The 21,605-nt window shown below is 51.3% G+C and overlaps 2 protein-coding genes across 3 annotated transcripts; both read right to left on the minus strand.

Annotated features, from left to right (window-relative positions):
- Nucleotides 1-65: 65 nt before the first annotated feature.
- Nucleotides 66-2,856, minus strand: LOC115353118 (tubulin beta-1 chain). The gene is made up of 4 exons (XM_030042102.2): nt 2,707-2,856; nt 1,935-2,043; nt 1,553-1,663; nt 66-1,339 (listed from the first exon to the last, which is right to left on the minus strand). The coding sequence occupies exons 1-4, from the start codon at nt 2,761-2,763 to the stop codon at nt 279-281; spliced, it is 1,338 nt and encodes a 445-aa protein (XP_029897962.1). The 5' UTR covers nt 2,764-2,856; the 3' UTR covers nt 66-278.
- Nucleotides 66-18,535, minus strand: LOC115353117 (tubulin beta-2 chain). 2 transcript variants are annotated; one of them, XM_030042101.1, is made up of 5 exons: nt 18,391-18,535; nt 17,761-17,869; nt 17,358-17,468; nt 16,090-17,144; nt 66-284 (listed from the first exon to the last, which is right to left on the minus strand). In XM_030042101.1, the coding sequence occupies exons 1-5, from the start codon at nt 18,445-18,447 to the stop codon at nt 279-281; spliced, it is 1,338 nt and encodes a 445-aa protein (XP_029897961.1). In that variant the 5' UTR covers nt 18,448-18,535; the 3' UTR covers nt 66-278. The 2 variants fall into 2 exon arrangements, with proteins under 2 accessions (XP_029897961.1, XP_029897960.1); XM_030042100.1 differs by lacking the exon at nt 66-284 and having other exon boundaries at nt 15,851-17,144.
- Nucleotides 18,536-21,605: the final 3,070 nt, after the last annotated feature.

The raw sequence follows: 21,605 nt of genomic DNA on the forward strand, positions 1-21,605 counted from the left end.
GCCATGCAAGCCAAATAGCTGTTCTTTGTCCAAGAGAGGTATTAAGAAAGACAGAAAACATGATCTAGAATACATGCCTTTATGTGCTCTTAACATTAAATGACAAAACATTGTCATAACTGGGATTCAGAACTGTTACATTGAGAAATATGTCAAAGTTACAAGTGCTGAGAGGGTAACTGGGTACACAGTTTCAAGAGAACATGCTTCACCACCACTATCAGAAGTCATTCAGTACACATGCCTGCTTTACACAAGTTCCTTTGATACCAGGGGACTTAAGCCTCATCCTCCTCTCCTTCCTCTTCAAATTCCCCCTGCTCATCAGCAGTGGCATCCTGGTATTGCTGGTATTCGGAGACCAGGTCGTTCATGTTGCTCTCGGCCTCCGTGAACTCCATTTCATCCATGCCCTCGCCGGTGTACCAGTGCAAGAAAGCCTTGCGCCGGAACATGGCCGTGAACTGCTCCGAGATCCTCTTGAAGAGCTCCTGAATAGCCGTGCTGTTGCCGATGAAGGTGGCGGACATCTTGAGGCCGCGCGGGGGGATGTCGCAGACGGCCGTCTTCACGTTGTTGGGGATCCACTCCACAAAGTAGCTGCTGTTCTTGTTCTGCACGTTGAGCATCTGCTCGTCCACCTCCTTCATGGACATGCGGCCCCGGAAGATGGCGGCCACCGTCAGGTAGCGACCGTGGCGGGGGTCGCAGGCGGCCATCATGTTCTTGGAGTCGAACATCTGCTGCGTCAGCTCGGGCACCGTCAGGGCTCGGTACTGCTGGCTGCCGCGGCTGGTGAGAGGGGCGAAGCCCGGCATGAAGAAGTGCAGCCGGGGGAAAGGCACCATGTTGACCGCCAGCTTGCGCAGGTCGGCGTTCAGCTGGCCGGGGAAGCGAAGGCAGGTGGTCACGCCGCTCATGGTGGCCGACACCAGGTGGTTGAGGTCCCCGTACGTGGGAGTGGTCAGCTTCAGGGTGCGGAAGCAAATGTCATACAGGGCCTCGTTGTCAATGCAGTAGGTCTCGTCCGTGTTCTCCACCAGCTGGTGCACAGAGAGGGTGGCGTTGTAGGGCTCCACCACCGTGTCCGACACCTTGGGGGAGGGCATGACGCTGAAGGTGTTCATGATGCGGTCGGGGTACTCCTCCCGGATCTTGCTGATGAGGAGGGTGCCCATCCCGGAGCCCGTGCCGCCGCCCAACGAGTGGGTCAACTGGAAGCCCTGGAGGCAGTCGCAGCTCTCCGACTCCTTCCTCACCACGTCCAGGACAGAGTCCACCAGCTCAGCGCCTTCCGTGTAGTGCCCCTTGGCCCAGTTGTTGCCAGCCCCGCTCTGACCTGGAGGGCGGACCAGAAGCGAGGTGCCGCGTTAGCGCCCTTGGGAGGAACAGAGACAACGCCTCTTCTCCCGCCCCGCGGGCTTCCCCCTCACTTCCACCCCCGCGGGGCTATCGGGATTCAGGACCCCCGGGGTCCCTCGCCTGCTCGCTCCGAGCCTTTTCCGTGCGGGGAGCTCCCACTCTGGGACTCCTCCATCCCACGCTCACTCACCAAAGACAAAGTTGTCGGGCCGGAAGATCTGTCCAAAGGGGCCGGAGCGCACGGAGTCCATCGTGCCGGGCTCCAGGTCCACCAGGATGGCACGGGGGACGTACTTGTTACCTGTGGGAGGAACCAGCGCCAGCGTCACAGCCCTGCAGCTGGCAGCCAGCATCACAGGAGCCCTGCCACGCTCCCTGCCGCCTCCCCGCATTTCACTGGAGAGACATGCTGTCTCGATCAAGACTACTGTGTTATCAGAGCCATTCTGAGAACAAAGCTCTTAGGAGTCACTTGCAGATGACAGCTTTTGTTCAGGGATTTTTCCAGCCTCAATGAGCTGGCATGTCTGCCCCATTTATTTAAGGACATCTCAGGAAACAGACACACTTACCAGCAGCTTCATTGTAGTAGACGTTGATCCTCTCCAGCTGCAGGTCGCTGTCCCCATGGTAGCTGCCAGTGGGATCAATGCCATGCTCATCACTGATGACCTCCCAGAACTAGAAGAAATTATTGGAAAACAGCAATTATTAACCACAGCTGTCCAGTGCCAATCACAGACAGCAGTGCAGTCGGTGCATGCCATGTCCCTGACCACTCCCTTGCATGGCAGAGCAGCTGCCCGGGAGGAAGGTGAGTCAGTGCAGAGAGGCTTCCCTGGCCACAGCAGCTGAATTAGCGGAGGGCAGACAGGCAGCTGGAGCACCGCAGTGAGAGTAAATTATTTTATAGCTTGTATCCAAAGGATGACCATCCCCGGGCATCTCAGTTTGGTCTTCTCCCATTGTCTAGCAGGGGTTTAAGACCCCCCAGCCACTACAAAAAAACGGCAGCTCCTGCAGCACCCCCGGGCGAGGGGGTTACCCGTGGCACTGAAACACCTCGCGTTCCTTCCCCCGGGAGCCGGCGCCGTGGCTGCAGAGGGGCGAGGCGGCGGGGGGTGGCAGGGCAGGGACGGGCGGGAGCCCGGGCACATCCCCGCCAGCGCCCAGCCCCGCGGCAGCTCGGAGAGGCAGGGGGCACGGGAGCAGGAGCCGCCATGCCTTAGCAAGCCCCCGGCCGCTTTTCATTTCTGGACGGGGCTACGTGCTACCCGCGGGGTGTCACCCTGGGGCGCCGCACCGGGAATCACCCACCCCCCCCCTCCCCGCGCCGGCCCGTACCTTGGCGCCGATCTGGTTGCCGCACTGCCCGGCCTGGATGTGCACGATCTCACGCATGGTGCCGGTGTCTGACGCTGCTCCCGACGCTGCTCCCGCCGCCGCTTCTCCGCCCGCTCCCGCACTCGCCGCTGCGGCGGCCGCGCCCCGCGCCGCCCCTTAAATCGGGCGCCGCGCCCCGCCCCGCCGGTGACGTCATGCGGGACCGTCGCGGAGCCAATGGGCGCGCGGGGGCGGGGCGTGGCTGCGGCATTGTCTCCCGCAGCTGTGAAGGGGGCGGGGCCCCCGCCCCGGTCCGGGTCCGGGTCCGGGTCCGGGTCCGCGTCCGGCGGGCGGGTGGGTGGGTGGGTGGGTGGCAGGTCTGGGCCCGGGTCCGGCGGTCGGCAGGGTGCGGGTGCGGCCCCTCCGCGGTCGGAACGCGGCTGGCCGGAGGCGCTGGAGGAACCTCGCCTTCAGCCGGCGGGAGAAAGGCCGGAATCGGACAAGGCGTGGTGCGTCTTGGGCTAAAAAAAGTAAAAAAAAAAAACAAAACCCACCACAAAACCCAAAACAGCCCGCCCTAACTCCTCTTTGCACACCTGTTGGAGCTCGTCCACTTACTTTCTTGGCCTCTGCTGCACCACAGCAGCAAAGCATGCACTGCTATGTTTTATTAGCACCCTTAACCCTGTATTTCTAGCTCAGGCCTGCTTAATCGTGCTTTGATAGAAGCACAAGAGTCATCTTTCCGTAGCTCAGGCACCTGAAACAAGCAGGGACTGGGTGGTGACGACAGAGCCCACAGCCACTTTCAAGCAGTGCAGTCCTGTTTAAATAGTGCTGCCAAACCTGTACATGTGGGGCTCTAATTTCAGGAACACAGAGGGCTGGCGTGAAACTACGCGGCTACTAAAGAATGGCTTTTTTCTGGGAGCGGTCTGGTGGTGATTGCAGTTTGAACACCCATGGGAATAGGATAGCTTTTTTCTATAAGTGAAGTTACATTCTGTCTTACCAGACACCTGCCACGCACCTCATTTTGGAAGATTTTGGATCCTGCTCCTAGCATCTCTGCTTGTTCACTCATAGAAATAGACTGAGCTAAGTGCATGGCAGATGACCGCGGGAGGAGGGACAGTTCAGGAGCAACAGCGAGAACAGTATATATGAACCGAGATACACACCTGTGTCTGTGCTGTTGCCATGGAGAATATCCCAAATAAATTTCAGCAGTGTCTATAATGGATTGTGCAGAAACTATTGAACTTGACTATAAAACATTAATCAGCTCACATCTGTAAATTTTTCAGTAGTGAAAGTAACTTTGCCACACAGCTGGCCAACCTAGCAAGGACAGCTTTACACTAGGACCAGGGAAGGGAGACGACAACCCACAATTGTCGGGGAATGTAGCAAATCTGCCGAATGCCTGGCGGTGCGTGAGCAGTGTGACCTTGAGCAGCTTGTGGTGTATCCTTGAGAGTCTGGAAAGTCCTGGGAAAGAAGATGATAAGAAGAACCGCCTTAACGAATCCGCAGCTAAAACTGTTACCCAATCATGAATTGTTAGTTACTAACTAAACCAATCATATATAAACACATACTCTAAAGAAAGATATAAAAAAGCTTGTTAGAACAATAAAGTAGCCATTTTGCCATTTTTGCACAGTCTGATGTTTGTCGTGTCCGTCTCTACTGCGACACACAATCAAATGAGGAAGCAGTGGAGAAGGTTGGCAAAGAGAATGTGAAACGACATATCTGGTATTCAGCAAAACAGAGCTGGAGGGGGTCCACCTCAAGAACGATATGGAAGTGCTGAGGGGACAGCATGGCAGGGCAAGGTCTCACACTTTTCCCGGGAATCAGCAGGCTTGGGTGCCTCTCTGAAGTGCCTCTAACGCTAACGCACACAGCATGGGCAATAAACGTGATGAGTTAGAGATCTGCAGTTGCAGGGCTGCGGTCTCACTGGGATCACAGAGACACGACTGGAGTGCTGCGACGGAGGGATGCAGGCTCTTTAGGAAGGACAGGCTGGGAAGGTGAGGAAGGGGAGTTGTCCTTTGTGCAGAGAGCAGCAGAAACGCACAGAGCTCTGCCTGGGGGGTGGGTAATGAGCTAGCTGAGACCTAAAGAGTCAGGATTAGTGGGCAAACCAAGGTGCGTTATGTTGTGGTGGGTATCTGCGAAACACCTCCTGATCAGGAAGAGAAATAGATAAGACCTTCGGACAACAGGTATCTGTCTGGAAGAATCCCATGGGAGATGGTCCTGGAGAGAAGAAGAGTCCAGGAGAGCTGGTTGACTTCCAGGGATCACCTCCTCCAGCCTGGAGAACGGTCCATGCCAACAAGCAGGAAATCAAGCAAAGGCAGCAGGAGGCCTGTATGGATAAACATGGAGCTCCTGAGTAAACACAAACATAAAAAGGAAGCATTCAGCAGGTAGAAGTAGGGTCAGGTGATCCAGGAGCGACAGAGTCACTGTCCTCGTGTGCAGGGTTAGGAAAGTCAAAGAATGAGAAAGACAGTGAGAATGACTTCTACAGGTCCACCTGCAGCAAGAGGAAGTCTAGGGAAATATATGGACCCACTACTGAATATTGCAGGGGACATATTCAGTGACAAAAGGACATGGAAAAAGCTGAGGTACCCAATGTCTTCACCTTGCTTTTCACTATTAAGGTTTGCCCTTAGGAATCACAAGCTTTTGAGACCTGTTGGAAGGTCTGGAGCAATGAAAATTTACTCTTGGTAGAGGAAGATCGGTTTGGGAAACATTTAAATAAATTGAAAAGGTAAAAGTCCATGGATCTTGATGAGATGCACCCGAGTGCCAAGGGAGCTGGCAGATATCATTGCGAGCACACTCTTGATAATCTTTGAAAGGTCAAGCCAACCTGGGAGGTTCTCAAGGATGGGGGAAAAAAAAGAGGGTGTCACTGCTAACTTCAAGAAGGGGGATCCGAGGAACTACAGGCCAGCCAGCTTTACCTTGATTCCTAGAAAGATGGTGGAATGAATTCTCCTGAAAACCATTTCCAAACATATTAAGGTCAGGAAGGTGACTGGGAGTAGTCACCATGGATTTACGAAGGGGCAATCATGCCTGACCAACTTGATAGCCTCCTACAACAAAGTGACTGGCTTGGTAGATGAGGGAAGAGCAGTTATCATTGTTTATTTTGTGAACTTTATTTTTTGAACTGTCTCCTACAACATCCCCATAGGCAAACTGATGAGGTATGGCCTAGACAAATGGACAGCAACATGGAGTGAAAAATGGTTGAACTGCCAGGCTGAAGGACTTGAGATGAGCAACGCAAGCTCAGATGCCAGCCACTGGTAGTGTACCCCAGTGACTGATCCCGGGGCCAACACTGTTTAACTTCTTCATTAATGACTTATATGGCAAGAGAGTGCACCCTCAGCAAGTTTGCTGATGGTACAAAACTGTGAGGAGTGGCTGATACACCAAAGGGTCATGCTGCCATGCAGAGGGACCTCGACAGGCTGGAGAAATGGGCTGACAGGAACCTCATGCAGTTCAACAAGGGGAAGCGCAAAGTCCTGTGTCTGGGGAGGAACAACCCCATGAACCAGTACATGCTGGGGGCCACCCAGATGGAAAGCAACTTGGGAGAAAAGGACCTGGGCATCCTGGAGGACACCAAGTTGAACATGAGTCAGCTACGGGCCCTTGCAGCAAAGGTGTCCAATGGCATCCTGGGCTGTACTAGGAAGATCTTTACCAGCAGGTCAAGGAAGGGGATGAGCCATGGTGAGACACGTCTGGAGTTTTGCATCCAACTCTGGGCTCCCCAGTACGAGAGATGGACATATTGGAGTCAGTCCAATGAAAGGCCGCAGAGGTGGTTAAGGAACTGGAGCATCTGTCATAGGAGGAGAGGCTGAGAACTGGGACTGATTGTCCTGGAGAAAGCTCAGGGGAATCTTATCAGTGTGTATAAATATTTGATGGGAAGGAATAAAGAAGATGGAGCCAGGCTTTTCTCCACGGTGCCCAGTGACAGGAGGAGAGGCAATGGGCACAAACCGAAATACAAGAAATTCCATCTAAATGTAAGAAAAACCTTATTTGCTCTGGCACAGGTTGCTCAGAGAGATTGCGGAGTCTCCATTCTTGGAGATATTAAAAACCTGAGTGGACACAACCCTAATTAACGTGCTCTAGCTGACCCTCCCAGGCTGAGTAAAGGACTGGATTGGACGATTTCCAGAGGTCCTGGCCAACCTCAACAATTCTGTGATTGTGTGAAAGGGAGAGAAAGAAGTGGGAGGCTGCGTGTGACCAGCAACACCAGGCTGATGGTTTATTCATCTCAGTGTCACAGTACACTATAACACTATATTGCAATTATAACATCTTCAAAACCAGCAGATTTTTCCAAAGGTGAGAGAATAATTATTGTGGTAAATCATTACCACTATCAAGAAGAAAGGTAATTGCAGCCAGAATGAACAGAGTTGTTTACATATTAATCAGGTTAGCTGTGCTTAATAGAATGTAAATCAATGCATAATGACACCAGTTTCACTCAATTTTTTAATCTGTGCAGGAAATACTAGGCTAAAGAAGTATCATATCTTTGCCCAGCATTTGGCTGCTGTGACCTTGGGAAAATACTGTGGCCATATTTTCAAAAGTGGCTCTCAGCTTGCTCCAGTGAATTGACTTGCTTATCAGCTGTGGCTCTTTTTCTTGCCTAGTGCAGAAACCTCAGCTGCTGTGAAATGTCACGAGCATGGACTGGCTCAAGCTTTGCAATGCGTGTAATTACATGTGGTGTTATTACACGTGGCTTTTGCAATCACAAAATATCCAGAATTGTGCTGGCACTGAGATCTTTTCACCAGATTCTCTTGAAGTTTGTGTTCTTTATATCCCAGCTGTTGTCAGTATTTTCCTTTGACACATTTCTGCAATACTTAATCACAGGCAGCCTTTGTTATTGCTCACACAACTCATGCACATACATTTCTACTTGCTATAGGCATAACCCACCCTTTTGGGCAGCGGTAGACAGTTACATCTTCTCACTACTGGTGGACCTCCAACACAACTGCATCTCTGTGGGATCCACACAAGCATTGAAGATCTTTCTAGGTGCCAAAGTATTCCTGGTAATCTACAAAGGACCAGCTTGAAGCATTCTAATACCCCTCCTGAAGGCACCTGGACACTCCCTGAGATATCTTCTTCCCACATGCACACAGTGGTCTCCTCGGGCTTTAGAGTTATTCCACTAAGGATTCTGAGCTTTTATTAGGGAAGTAATTCTTAGATGCTATAGCACCAGTCTCTTTGTAGATCCCCACTGTTTTTTGGGGGGCACGTAGCTCCCCATTTTAAGACTGAGTACCTAAAGGAAGGTACACGTTTATATGTGTAAGTTCCCTCATCTACAGCAATGCTGAATATCCATGAACACACAGTGAAGCAATTAGATGTTGATTACTTGAATGTCAATTCAGAACCCTCCATTTTGGCAAACACTTTAACAAATCTCAGCCAGTGATGCTATTTAAATAGATATGGGAGCTCCCTATTGTATTTTTTAATATAGGTCCATAAATTCTAAGCGTTCAGAATTGCAAATGAAAGTCAAAACTCTCCCATTCATACAAAGGCAGTGCATGTGCCCAGGAACGCCCATGTGCCCCTCGGCAGCCGAAACTCTGCCTGCATCAAACCCTACCTTCCCAGTTTCCAAGGCAACGGTGGAGCCTGGGCGATGGATGCACAAGGGAGGCAACAGGGATCCCACATTTTCATGTCTGTCCGTAATTTGCCATTGCTCAAAAAAGAATCGCAAATGTACAAATGTGAAAGCTGCTCAAGCACAAAAAATGTCTGCCTATGGCTTTATTCTCATTTATTTGTGATGGGTGATGTCATGTATTGCTCAGGCATGTATATCGGAGGCCACATGACTTTTTAAATCTTTCTGTTGGTACTCAAATGAGTAGCCTCTGTTCATTACCTTATTGTTTGCCTTCTACCTGGTAACTATGATATTGCCACCTGATGAGGACTGTCTGAGGTCACCTTTGGAACCTGATGCTTAATCACTTGCAGCGTACGTTAGGATAAAAGAATATTTCTGCCAGCAAGAGGGTGGAATAATTGTGAAGGTATTTTTAATTCTAGTAATAAAATACTGAAAAGGAAAATCTATTTTTATTTCAAAATTACAACCCACTGCAGGCACTAGAAGCAATTAAATACTACAATGCTAAGCATGCTTTTATGAATGAGCAAAAGCAGTTTCCTTGCAGAGTCCTCTGTACTTGTGTTTATTGTACCTGGGGGTTTGTGTGTTTGGCCAAGAACAAAAGAGGAGAGAGGATAAGTGTGTGAGAGAACATCACGTTACAGAGCAATTTAGGGCACTGACAATTCTAAAATGACCCGTGCTCCTTTTGAGGAAAGAACTGTTTCTTCATGAACCTAATATTGCTTCCACACCCTATGGTTTCTCTTGTGAACTTAGATTATAACCTCCAAGAGTCAGGAATTTCTGTGAGCGTGGTTGTATAGGACACAGCAAAGAGAACCCCACTCATCTGGCTTCCAAAGCTACCGCAATAAACACGATCACATGTCACAAAATGCCTCCAGAAAGGGAAAAATATGTTGATCATCATCAGGCAGCGATTTACTGAGAAGAAAGGCAAAACAATGCAGCCTCTCATTATTTCCGCTTGGCACACCAGCTGTGATGGGTAGCAGCCAGATGGCTCCTGCCCCCATCCAGGCTGCACCTACCTTTTAAGATCACTCAGTAGAAGAATACATCTGCTATCTCTACAGACTGGGTCCTCCAGTCAAGATATGACTAAGATTCCAGCATCAATATAAATGAAATGCTGATATCACGTTTTCCAGGGTAGCTTATTTCCTGCACGTCATCGGCAACAAGGCACAGATAGTGACTTTGATCTGCTAGTCACCATTTCTTTTGTTCCTTAGCCTCCTTGCTTTATCTTGCAATCTGATAGTTACTTGTAACTCAAACTGACACAGAGCAAACTCTAAACTTCACCTTGTGATGTCTGCTAAGAGATGCAGTAGTTTGTGGTGGGATTCAATGTACATTGTCTAAAATTGCCAGGGTTCTCTGCGGGAGAGTTCAGGGTGCCGTCGCACTAGGTGGTTGTATCGACCGAGCATCTTGCTCTGCTCTCTCCTGCTTCCAGCTGCCTGCCTTTTCCTCCTCCTTTGCACCAGTTCTCCCTCTGGCACGCTCCCTGATCCAAGAAAATGCTTCTTCCCCACCCCCAGTTTACTGTCCCTAACTGTGGAGTTTAGGGAGCTGAACTGACTGGAAGAGGGGTCAGACATGCCCTGGAGCTGGCTAAAGGAAATAACACAAAGGTAACACCTGAAGCAGGGGAATAGGACCATTCTTTTTAGCACCTGGAGGATACTGAATCAGCCCAGCCCATGCAGCTACCCAATTCTGCAAGTGGCATTTTTCTCAATGCCCGGGAAAGCTCTAATCCAAGCTTGCTCTTTCTCCCTGCCTGCTAGGGTGGAGCTGGAATCGTAGCTGGAATTTCCAAAAAAAGAGTCATACAATTAATTTATTAATTACAAGACCAGCATTATGCTGGATTCAGAGAAGCAGACTGTAGGAAGTTAATGCTTGAATTTCATTTAATGTTTGTAAAGCTTGTTGTGAGACCATTTGAACTCTGCTTGAAAACCCCATTTAATTATTCACTGTGAAGGCAAGCAGTACCTTTCTATTACATTCAAGGAAAATGTGGAAACATTTTTCAGTGCAAAACAACAGAGATCTGTTTGCTGAACAAGCTACACAACCTGTGCCAGGGTAGCCATTTCACCCTCTGGAGCAAGTGCTCTCACGTTCTGCTTAAGCTGGATTACCATTAACATTTCTGTTTGCAATGACAGAGGCATTCTTGCCAGAAAGAAAAGAAAATATGCCTTAAATTCACCAAGGAAGCCAAGTGAGAAAAATAATCTGACTATAAAAGGTGACACATGAATAAATTGAGACCAGTTAGAAAATCTCTACCCTACAAGAATCAAACACTAATAAACAAGAATTTAACAAAGCTAACTTGATTTCCTCCCTTACGAATGGAATTCTGCCCGTAAGGGAAAAATGACTTTGAGTGGGGAGGAGGGAATGACCTACTCTTAAATTATTTCTTTTTTGCTTGGATACTGTGAATAGATATCCTTCTTATACACACACTTCAAAAGGACACAATTTTTCTTTCTGGCAGATTCACACATAAAATACTTGAAATAGCACTGATGCTGGGAGCAGGGAAATGGTTTGCTTCTTGTTAAACTGCTCAGGGAGAGGAAAGAGCTGTCTGTCACCTGCACCGTGTCCTTTGCTGGCAGAATGGCTGGGGGGGGCCAGGCTTTCACAGCTCCCCGCGATACCTTCCCTGGGTCTCAGATTCAAATACTCAGAGGGCTCCAGCTGGACAAGCATCCAGTAGAGTCAGGGCCAAAAAATGTCTTTTTCCAAAATGCACCATGGCCTCAAGCACTTTCCTGTGACAAAATGCTTCCATTTTAAATTTTCATGTAGGCAAGCTAAAGATAACGACCATCTAAAATGGAAGTATCTGAGATCCAATAGTCTGCTCTTTCCCATCTTAATAAATAACAAACAGACCAGGACAGGTGATTGCTGGAGTATCAAAAGGCAGGTGCTTAGCATGAATGAATTTTAGATTGGAAGGAGGAAAATTCTCAAAAAATCTTTTTTTTTGTCACATACAAGATCAGCTTATAACACTAATTTATAAAGGTTTATCTTGACTTGAAAAAAGGGGGAAAAAATAACCTTACTTGGATTGCCTCAGGCACATTTAACACATCAAAAGAGTCACGAGCTTTGTTCTGTGGAAACGTAGAAGCAGCTGAAAAATACACAGGAAGATTGAGAAGGGGATTATTTGTAAATGAGAAAACAGGGCCTCCCCTGCAATGAGCAGGTTCAGGGGAACGGCATTACCTATAGCTCTGACACAGGCTACCACATCTGAATGGTCCCTAAAAGTATACATTCATTATGCTTTAATGTGGAATGGAAAAGTAAAATAACATCCCTTGGGAGAAAGGGTGTGTACCAAATATAGGGGGTAGTCATGTGATTTCTCCAGAGAGGATTTTATCTCCTCATAGCTTTAGCAAACAAAAATATTAGGCCTCATTAAACAGAAAGCAATAACTGAAGCGCTTCCCACTGCAAAGCACAATTTAATAGTTTAACAGTGCTTCTTAAAAAACAATGTAATAACACAATGAGGTGTGGGGTTGCTTTGGTTTGTTTTTTTTTTTTTTTTTTTGAAAAGTGATTTCAATGGAACAACCATGAAACTTGCCCTACTCAAAGCCCGTACCAGGGTTCATCCTGATTTTACACATAACTTTGCTATGGAGCTTACAGGGAGGGGCAAAGGACAAAGGAAGCAAGGCAGGGGACCCTTTCTGGTGCAGAGAGTATTGCTAGATGCCCCAGCTCTTCCTCGTGAGGTAAGAAAACTTGTCGCTCCTGCACCAGAGCTGTGGTTTGCAGTAGTGCATTGCAGCACTGTCCAGTAAGGACTCTGTCAGTCCATCTCGGTTTCTTTAAGCACATAATATTTGCACAGATACCTAGAAGGACTTACTAGCGCTATACTCTTTTGAAGTATGTAGCATGTGATAATATCCATGAGCAGATTTCCCTGCAGAGAAGATTAGGGTTTTGCCCCATTTTGCAGAGAATTGGCTGGAGAAGAGACCAAAGATCTGGATTCCCTTCTTTCTTCAGGTTATAAATCCTATTGCTACTTTGGTTTACTGTGTTCTTTACCTCATACCTTCTGGAAAGATACACCTCAGGTTTGATTCTTAGATTATCACATCACTGGGACCATTGTATATTCAATGCAACCCAATTTCTGATGTATATGGGCACCTCACATATGTTGGGAAGAGGAGAATTGTTATTGCTCTCACTTGACAGACTGGAAAACATCTGTTGGTAAACAGATGTAGGCCTATGTTCTCAACAGATACTTAAGTGTTTTGAAGAACCAGACCACATATTGGACTATCCTCCCACAACACTGTTGGTACAATGGCTTAGACTGAGATCATAGAACTAAACAGGGAAGGGAAATTAGGAGAGATGGCATCTCAGTGCTACCACACCTCATTCCATTTCTATTTAAATTAAACCTACATAGTACCTAGCTGCTTTTACAGCCTTATTTGGCTTTACCATCTTACAGCTACCAGCAGACAAACATTGTTTGAGTTGCTTGCGTTGGTCAAGACATTCTGCTAACATGCTTAAAAATGCCACACATTTAATAAATGGAACAAAAAAAGGAGATTGTTCCCTTCCCCAACACCATCAGCTCTAACTGTCAACAGAGGAGAATGCTTCCCTGCAGGCCACCATTGACATATTGAAACAAAAATACATTGCTTGATATTATTAACTTCTATCTCCACACAAATGAGGCATTGTAAGTGGCTTAAGCTGCACATCACTAAGTCTGTACTATCTATCCTCATTTCTTCCAGACAGGATGCCTCATGCAAGACCTTTAGCCTTAGAGGTGTCGTTCATCACATGGACAAATACAAATCAATACCCGACAGAGGTTAAGGCAGTCAGATTACCTAATCTGAAATCCTTTCAGTGGTTCTGCTTTCTTTGTGAAATAGAAGTGCAACCATGAGCATTTGCAAAGACATCTGTTTGTTGTTTGCTATACAGCAGTCAGCCTCCAGGTTTTATAGTGAATGGTCCCCTGGATGATTGATACAGCTAAAGCTCAAAGATCCAACAGAAAAAAAGGGTACTGCAGCCCCCAGGCCCCATAAAAGACTTATCCTCCCTTAAAGTTGACTTATGGTTCCTACCAAGGAGTTTTGAACCTCCCCTCTAAATCTTCCAGTACACCCTTTTCCTGTATTTCTCTCAACTCCTACTGAAATGGTGGTTTGATTATTTTTTTTAATGATTATGACTGGCAAATAAGCTGTGTAGGATTTATGAAAGGACATGTTTCTGCCTAGAGTATCTCTATTTAAGGTTTCTCTTCCTCTAGAAAAAACAGATTACAAACAACAGCAAGCAATGTAGGATGGTGTCCTACTTTGTAGTAAGGGAGCTGTAGTGAAATGTGTCACTTGGGTAGCTATATTTAAGGGTTAGCTAGAGACAGAGTGTAATTACACTAAGAATTAGAAGCTAGACATGCTGAACACTAGTGAAACCTGCTACAGTTCCATGGCACAAAGGAAGATCTTTACTACCAAAGACAGGTTCTCATCTTTTAGGTAAACTTTGTTTAAATTCGTTTGCTGGCTCCCCTTCTCAGCTTTACAAAGCAAGCTATATGATAAACAGTTTCAAGTGCAACCCAGCTAGGTAATTTCAAGGGAAGGTTACTGTGACAACCAGATAAGCTGTTATTTCCCCAAAGGGCCTGGGGCAGCATGTATTAACTCAAGTTACTAAAACAACCTCAGTTTGTTTAATGCTTAATCCTAGAACTGCTCAAGTGCAAAGAAACACAAGTACTATCGTGGGTATATATGGTTGTATTTGTTTACTGGCAGTTCAGGCAGTTTAAGTGCTTCTCGCTCCTCTTCACAAGGCGTACACCAGAAATGAAGCATACAGATGAGAGAAAAGCTTTAGCAAGTGCCTGTTGTCCTGCATACCAGGTTAATAGGCCCATCAGCAGAGGACCAGGGTACACTCAGAGGAGTGTCTGCAGGCAGTGGAGTCAATTAACAAGGCCAAAACAGGCAAGATATTACTTATGCACAGCAGCAACCTTTTAAGTCCTTATTCCACTAATGCCTTGCAAGCATTTCATTAAAGGATCACAAAAGAGGTTGCACACATGTGGATACCAGCTCTTTCAGAGTAGTAAGGACCACAGTAACTGTAGCATTGGTAGCAGGTCTCAAAGCAACACTTTTTTAGGTACAGGAACACTCCCCTAAGTGGTGTTTAGCTGAACTAAGGACTAAGCTTACATATCGGGTAACTCCAACAGGGGATTTTACTCATTTTGTAGGAGTAAGAAAAGCCTCGTAGACCCTATAACAACTGACGACTGCATTGTAGACTCACTTGGGGTTCTTGCATCCTTTAAGCGTAGGGCAACCTAAATCCCCCCCCCTCCATCACTGTAAGGAAACCACGCTTACCTTTGCACAGATGCACAACAGGGTGCTGCTGCACTGCTCTCACCTGCTGGGTAGAGGTCCATTTCCTGCTGCAGGGGCCAAGAGCATCAAACAGCCCTGTAAGCACATAACTTGGAGGCAGGAGACAGCTATTGGCAGAGTATCTATAGGGGACTGCTCCAAGATTGTATGTATGCTCTGGGCAGCCTTTTGAGTCATGTTATCTAGAAATCTGCCCATCACCTCTTATCTCCTAAAGGGAATTGATTGCCCTGAAAAGTCAATCCCTTTACAGTTAAGGGCAGCTTAGTGGCTATTTTTGGGAAAAGCTCAATAATGTTATACCTGAAGAGAAAGTTCAGCTTTTTAATCAGCTTCAAGTTGTCTGCTAGTACAGACCCATGCTTCTCAACATGGACTTTTTATATTTAGAGAGAAGGGTTGGGGGAAGATAAGACAGCTCAGGATCAAGTCAAATCACAGGCAGCCACCCATATGCATGTAAGATATGCCCTGGAAGAAGTTAAGTAAGAGCTGCTGAATGGCAGCGGCTAAGCCTGCAGCTATCCTGTCAAATCAGTTTTGACATCTTGTAATGTGGAATTCAATACCTTCTCACTGACCTCACTACTATGTATGTCCATAAATAGGAGTTGCAGGATTCTCAAGTGCAGTGTCTTGTTTCTATTAGCTGAGGCAGCTTTCTCCCCAACAATAGATTAGCTGTTGGACACAAGAGTGTCTAACAGTGAACCCCCAGTTTCCATAAGTTAGCTACCATCTGAAGCTGAGCAACTGCAGTTTCCTCATACTGCTAAATTCACAGCCTGAGAAATCTTGTTTTATTGAGTTTACCTTTTCATTGAGATTAAGGATTAAACTGAGAAGTGAAGCTACAGAAAACTGCACAAGAGTTATTTTCTTAATCTAGACAGAAATAAGGCAGAGGAGACAGTTTAGGACACAAAAAGCCTTTATGTTTGAGAAGTTAACCATTTCAACAGAAGACTCTGAAGTATTTTTGCAACTACTGTTACATTGGACAGTCAAGGATACAAAACTGCTGACAGAAGCAACAGTGGAGAGCACCAAATTAAAAAATGCATGCTTCAGCACAACTGCACAGATTCCTCCTCTCAATGAACACTTGCCTGCTCAGACTATACTTAACTCCTACCCATTTCAACTTTACGCCTCATCCTCCTCTCCTTCCTCTTCAAATTCCCCCTGCTCATCAGCAGTGGCATCCTGGTATTGCTGGTATTCGGAGACCAGGTCGTTCATGTTGCTCTCGGCCTCCGTGAACTCCATTTCATCCATGCCCTCGCCGGTGTACCAGTGCAAGAAAGCCTTGCGCCGGAACATGGCCGTGAACTGCTCCGAGATCCTCTTGAAGAGCTCCTGAATAGCCGTGCTGTTGCCGATGAAGGTGGCGGACATCTTGAGGCCGCGCGGGGGGATGTCGCAGACGGCCGTCTTCACGTTGTTGGGGATCCACTCCACAAAGTAGCTGCTGTTCTTGTTCTGCACGTTGAGCATCTGCTCGTCCACCTCCTTCATGGACATGCGGCCCCGGAAGATGGCGGCCACCGTCAGGTAGCGACCGTGGCGGGGGTCGCAGGCGGCCATCATGTTCTTGGAGTCGAACATCTGCTGCGTCAGCTCGGGCACCGTCAGGGCTCGGTACTGCTGGCTGCCGCGGCTGGTGAGAGGGGCGAAGCCCGGCATGAAGAAGTGCAGCCGGGGGAAAGGCACCATGTTGACCGCCAGCTTGCGCAGGTCGGCGTTCAGCTGGCCGGGGAAGCGAAGGCAGGTGGTCACGCCGCTCATGGTGGCCGACACCAGGTGGTTGAGGTCCCCGTACGTGGGAGTGGTCAGCTTCAGGGTGCGGAAGCAAATGTCATACAGGGCCTCGTTGTCAATGCAGTAGGTCTCGTCCGTGTTCTCCACCAGCTGGTGCACAGAGAGGGTGGCGTTGTAGGGCTCCACCACCGTGTCCGACACCTTGGGGGAGGGCATGACGCTGAAGGTGTTCATGATGCGGTCGGGGTACTCCTCCCGGATCTTGCTGATGAGGAGGGTGCCCATCCCGGAGCCCGTGCCGCCGCCCAACGAGTGGGTCAACTGGAAGCCCTGGAGGCAGTCGCAGCTCTCCGACTCCTTCCTCACCACGTCCAGGACAGAGTCCACCAGCTCAGCGCCTTCCGTGTAGTGCCCCTTGGCCCAGTTGTTGCCAGCCCCGCTCTGACCTGGAGGGCGGACCAGAAGCGAGGTGCCGCGTTAGCGCCCTTGGGAGGAACAGAGACAACGCCTCTTCTCCCGCCCCGCGGGCTTCCCCCTCACTTCCACCCCCATGGGGCTATCGGGATTCAGGACCCCCGGGGTCCCTCGCCTGCTCGCTCCGAGCCTTTTCCGTGCAGGGAGCTCCCACTCTGGGACTCCTCCATCCCACGCTCACTCACCAAAGACAAAGTTGTCGGGCCGGAAGATCTGTCCAAAGGGGCCGGAGCGCACGGAGTCCATCGTGCCGGGCTCCAGGTCCACCAGGATGGCACGGGGGACGTACTTGTTACCTGTGGGAGGAACCAGCGCCAGCGTCACAGGAGCCCTGCCACGCTCCCTGCCACCTCCCCACAATTTGCTGCCCAGGACAAGGAGGGGGTGAGGGAGTCTGCAGGGAGGTAGCTGGGGATGGGAATACAAAACCGCCATTCAAGCTGTGCCGGGACATCACCCATCGCGGGGAGGGCTGGGGCACAACTCCCACGGCAGGATGCCGTGGGGACACCCGTGCCCGCCCGCCCCCCCCCCCCCCCCCCCCCCCCGCGGCACCGGGCCGGGAAGCTCGTTACGGAGGGGCGTTACCGGTGGCTTCATTGTAGTAGACGTTGATCCTCTCCAGCTGCAGGTCGCTGTCCCCGTGGTAGCTGCCCGTGGGGTCGATGCCATGCTCGTCGCTGATGACCTCCCAGAACTGCGGGGACCGGGGGAGGGACGGACAGACGGACGGACGGGGGGGGGGGTCAGCGCCGCCCCGCCCCGCCCCGCCCGCGCCCCCTGGCCAAAGCCCCGCGACGTGGCGCGCGGGGATTCGCCGCGCGTGGGGGCGGCCCCCGCCAGACGGGGCCGCTACCGCGCCCCTCACCGCCCCCCCCACCCCCCCCGCCACCGACGGGAGGGGTGTGGCACCGGCTCGGCGCCCCCTTCCCCCGCCCGCCCGCGACCCCTGCAGCTGGCGGGGGGGGGGACGGACGGCAGGGCTGCCCCCCCACTCCCCCCACCCGCCGAGGGCGCGCCGCAGAAGCCCCCCGCGTTCCCCCACGGGGCGACAGCCGGGAGCCGCCCCGCGCAGAGCCTCCGCCGGCGGCGGGGCGAGCCCGTCGGTGCTCCGCAGCGGGAAGGAGGATCCTGCCGGCACCGTTCTCCCCGGGACACGCGGAGCCCGGCGGAGCGGGCACCGCCCCGGGGCAGACGACCAGGGGCGCCGGCCCGTACCTTGGCGCCGATCTGGTTGCCGCACTGCCCGGCCTGGATGTGCACGATCTCACGCATGGTGCCGGTGTCTGATGCTGCCCCGCCGCTGCTGCTGCTGCTGCTGCTCCCGCCGCCTTCTCCGCCCGCTCCCGCACTCGCCGCTGCAGCGGCCGCGCCCCGCGCCGCCCCTTAAATCGGGCGCCGCGCCCCGCCCCGCCGGTGACGTCATGCGGGACCGTCGCGGAGCCAATGCGCGCGCGGGGGCGGGGCGTGGCTGCGGCATTGTCTCCCGCAGCGGGAGGCGGGGCGGGGCCCTGGGGGCGGGGCCCTGGGAGGGGCGTGGCTCCCTGGGAGCGGCCGCGGCGCACCGGTGCCGCCACCGCCCGCCGCCGCCGCCGCCGCCGCCCCGGTTCGCCGCTGACAGCGGGGACAAAGGCGCGGAGCCCGGCGGTGGGGCGGCCGTCCTGGGCCGGCCACGTGTGTGAAGCGGCCCCGCTGCCGGCGGCCGCCGTCCCTCCGCCCTCCCGCGGCCGCCGCAGCCTTTTGTTCCCCGAGACGTTCAGCTTTCCCTGCCGCAGCAGCGGGCGTTGCCGCGGGGGGCGGGGGAGGGGGAGCCCGGCGGCTGCCCCCACCCCCCCGCCGGTGCCTCCGTTCACACGGCGCCGGCGGGAGACTCCCCTCCCCGCGGGGGCACCTCGCCCCCACCGGCATCACCAAGCGCCGGTGATTGCCGCTCCCCTGCCTGCACAAGCCCGCCCCGGCGGTCAGGACCCCGCGCCCTGACCCGGTTCGTCTACCCCCGGCAGGACGCGGGTGGGTTTCCCCCCCCCAGCACGGGCTCTGCCGTGTAACCTCTCGTCTGCCCACCCTGCCCTATACCCAGCCGCCCCCCCCGAGCGAACCCTGCCCGCCGCTCCCCCGGTGCCGAGCTCGGCTTTTCTTTCTCCGCCTAAAAAGGTCGGATTTAGTTCCCGTAGCTGAGCCAGGAGCCGCTCTCCAGCCAAGCGACCGGCTCCCCGCTACCCCGCCGCCCCCCGTCCGGCTGCGGCCACCGGCGACCCTCAGCCAGACAATAGACAACGGCGGTGCTGCCGCACAGGGCCCGGGGGCTTTAGGGAGGTGGAGGGGGGGTATTTTCCCTTCGTTCTGCAGCAATCGGGTCTTGCACACTCGCAGCACTTTGTCGCTTCGTTGCGGATTTACACATGCTGAGGGATGAAGAAAGGAAAGGAGTTGGAAAGGGCGGGGGGGGGGAGCAAGGGAGGGCTGAACATGTGCGCCCCGGAGATGCTTTCCCGCAGGGGAGGAGGAGGAGGAGGCCGGGGGGAGGAAGAGCACGGAAGGGCGGCACGCTCCGCGCCCGCTGCCCTTCGGCGCGGTCAGCGGGGCGTGTCGGTTCCGGATCAGTACCGCCCGTTTCAGACCAGTTTGGTTCAGTGGGGGCGGCGGTGGGAGGGGGCGGCTGCCCCGAGGGGCTGCCCGGAGCCCCGGCGAGCGCAGGCGGGCTCCCCGCAGCCAGCGCCGGGCGGTACCCCGCCAAACCCGGGTTTGGTGACCCGCTAGATGAAGGCGACAGCCGTTCTAGAGGTGCGGATCAAAGTTCGTCGCCGTTTCCAACCCGTATTTCTTCAATACACTCTTTCCTTTGTTCTGTCCATGTGCCGATCCCCCTAATCTTTCTTATCCCGTTTATGCGGATCGATAACCCTGCCTATGGATCACTCTAGGTCCGATTTTACGTTATTCCAAGGCGATCTGCGGAACAACCCGGTTTCCTCTGATTGATATGCCAAAGCATCCACACCTTTCTTTTGTTCCCCTTACGGGGAAAAGCATCCCAGCTCCAAAAGGGGATGGTAGAAAATACACTCTCAGGTTTGTCTCTTCAACAGTGATTTTGAGAAAAATAAATCTGATCACTTGCACTCCCTGTGTAAGCTGTTTTTACTGGTCTAAGCCAGGAGCAATTTAATTATTTGGTTGACTACACTTTGCAAACAATGTGTAGCTTTAATTCCAAGCGAACATTTTTTGTGGCATGTTAACTGCATAATCAACATCCACATCTATAATTACTTGTTTAAAAATAACTTGCGGATTAGCAACTCCAGTGGACCACTGACCGCTTCAGGTAATGATTCAAAGTGATGCCAGTCTTTCCCATGGCTGCGGTGGGTGTGCTCCTGAAAACACTGTCGCAGCAAAACTCGGTTACAGCAGAGCTGGTGCAAAATACAGGTACCGTGACTGCTCGCTACTATTATTTCCGAGTATTCTGCATACCGTGCACTGCATATTAGTAATTTACTAGAAGAATTATTGACATTTCAGCGCGAAAGGGAGTAGCTGATTTCACACATCCTCCATACCTATGTTAAGCTCATTCCTAACAGGTTGAGGCTTCAAAGGAAGCCATTTTAAAATCCAATTCAAGGAAAACAGATTATTAACACCGGAGGAAAGAAACCCAGCCCAACTGCTTTATCTTAAAATAAATTAATTCACAATTTTGAAGGGGGTGGGTGGTCAAGTATATCTTCTGTAGAGAACTTGTTGAGACTGGAAAAAAAAAACAACTTGAAATGTTTATTTCGACAATAAATAGCTGCATTACTGAGGGATGAGGGAGGAAATCCAGGTCTAGCTTTTCTGCAGCCCCTAGACAAGCCCCTTTCGAGGCGAACAGCAGCCATTCAGATCACTTCAGGAGACTTCAGACAAGGTCCAGCTTAATCCGAAGGTAAGCATTTGAAACGGAGAGTTTCCCAAAGGTTCAGCGTAGCTTATTGCGAATTACTTGCAGGGAAACGAACTGTTCAGCTGTTAGCAGCCGGTGCCCCTCTCTCCCCTCTCTGTATTTGCCTCACATCGATGTGTCTGTCAGCGCAGCCCCTGCCCAGCCCCGGGGCCGGCCCTGGCTGGATTCCTCCATCCCCAGTCTCCCCGGCAACCCCCCCCCCCCCCCAGTCCCCCCGGCAGAAACGAGCTGCACAAAAAAGAAAGGAACAAAAAAAAAAAGCCTGCAACGTTTTCACTCGCCCGGCTGATTTCCCAGGGTGTAAAAGCAGCGCGGCCAGAGGAGCACAGAAATGCCGGCCCCCAAGGTTGTTACGCTGGGTGTAAGAGAGGAGGAATAACATGACCTCAGTCAAGAGTTTGGTTAAGGAAGCTCAGAGGAACTACCCGGTTTTACCCAAGGTATCCTCTCCCCACTTGCCCTCATGGTTCCCATCCTC

Source organism: Aquila chrysaetos, chromosome 18, assembly GCF_900496995.4.
Source record: "Aquila chrysaetos chrysaetos chromosome 18, bAquChr1.4, whole genome shotgun sequence".
NCBI classification, from domain to species: domain Eukaryota; kingdom Metazoa; phylum Chordata; class Aves; order Accipitriformes; family Accipitridae; genus Aquila; species Aquila chrysaetos.

What these genes read in the sequence shown, in the direction of transcription:
- LOC115353118 (XM_030042102.2), bottom strand. Translation starts at nt 2,763, where the DNA reads ATGCGTGAGATCGTGCACATCCAGGCCGGGCAGTGCGGCAACCAGATC. An exon ending in CTACTACAATGAAGCTGCTG is followed by an intron (nt 1,664 to 1,934) that starts GTAAGTGTGTCT and finishes TTCCTCCCACAG; the next exon opens with GTAACAAGTACGTCCCCCGT. An exon ending in GCCCGACAACTTTGTCTTTG is followed by an intron (nt 1,340 to 1,552) that starts GTGAGTGAGCGT and finishes TCCGCCCTCCAG; the next exon opens with GTCAGAGCGGGGCTGGCAAC.
- LOC115353117 (XM_030042101.1), bottom strand. Translation starts at nt 18,447, where the DNA reads ATGCGTGAGATCGTGCACATCCAGGCCGGGCAGTGCGGCAACCAGATC. An exon ending in CTACTACAATGAAGCCACCG is followed by an intron (nt 17,469 to 17,760) that starts GTAACGCCCCTC and finishes TTCCTCCCACAG; the next exon opens with GTAACAAGTACGTCCCCCGT. An exon ending in GCCCGACAACTTTGTCTTTG is followed by an intron (nt 17,145 to 17,357) that starts GTGAGTGAGCGT and finishes TCCGCCCTCCAG; the next exon opens with GTCAGAGCGGGGCTGGCAAC.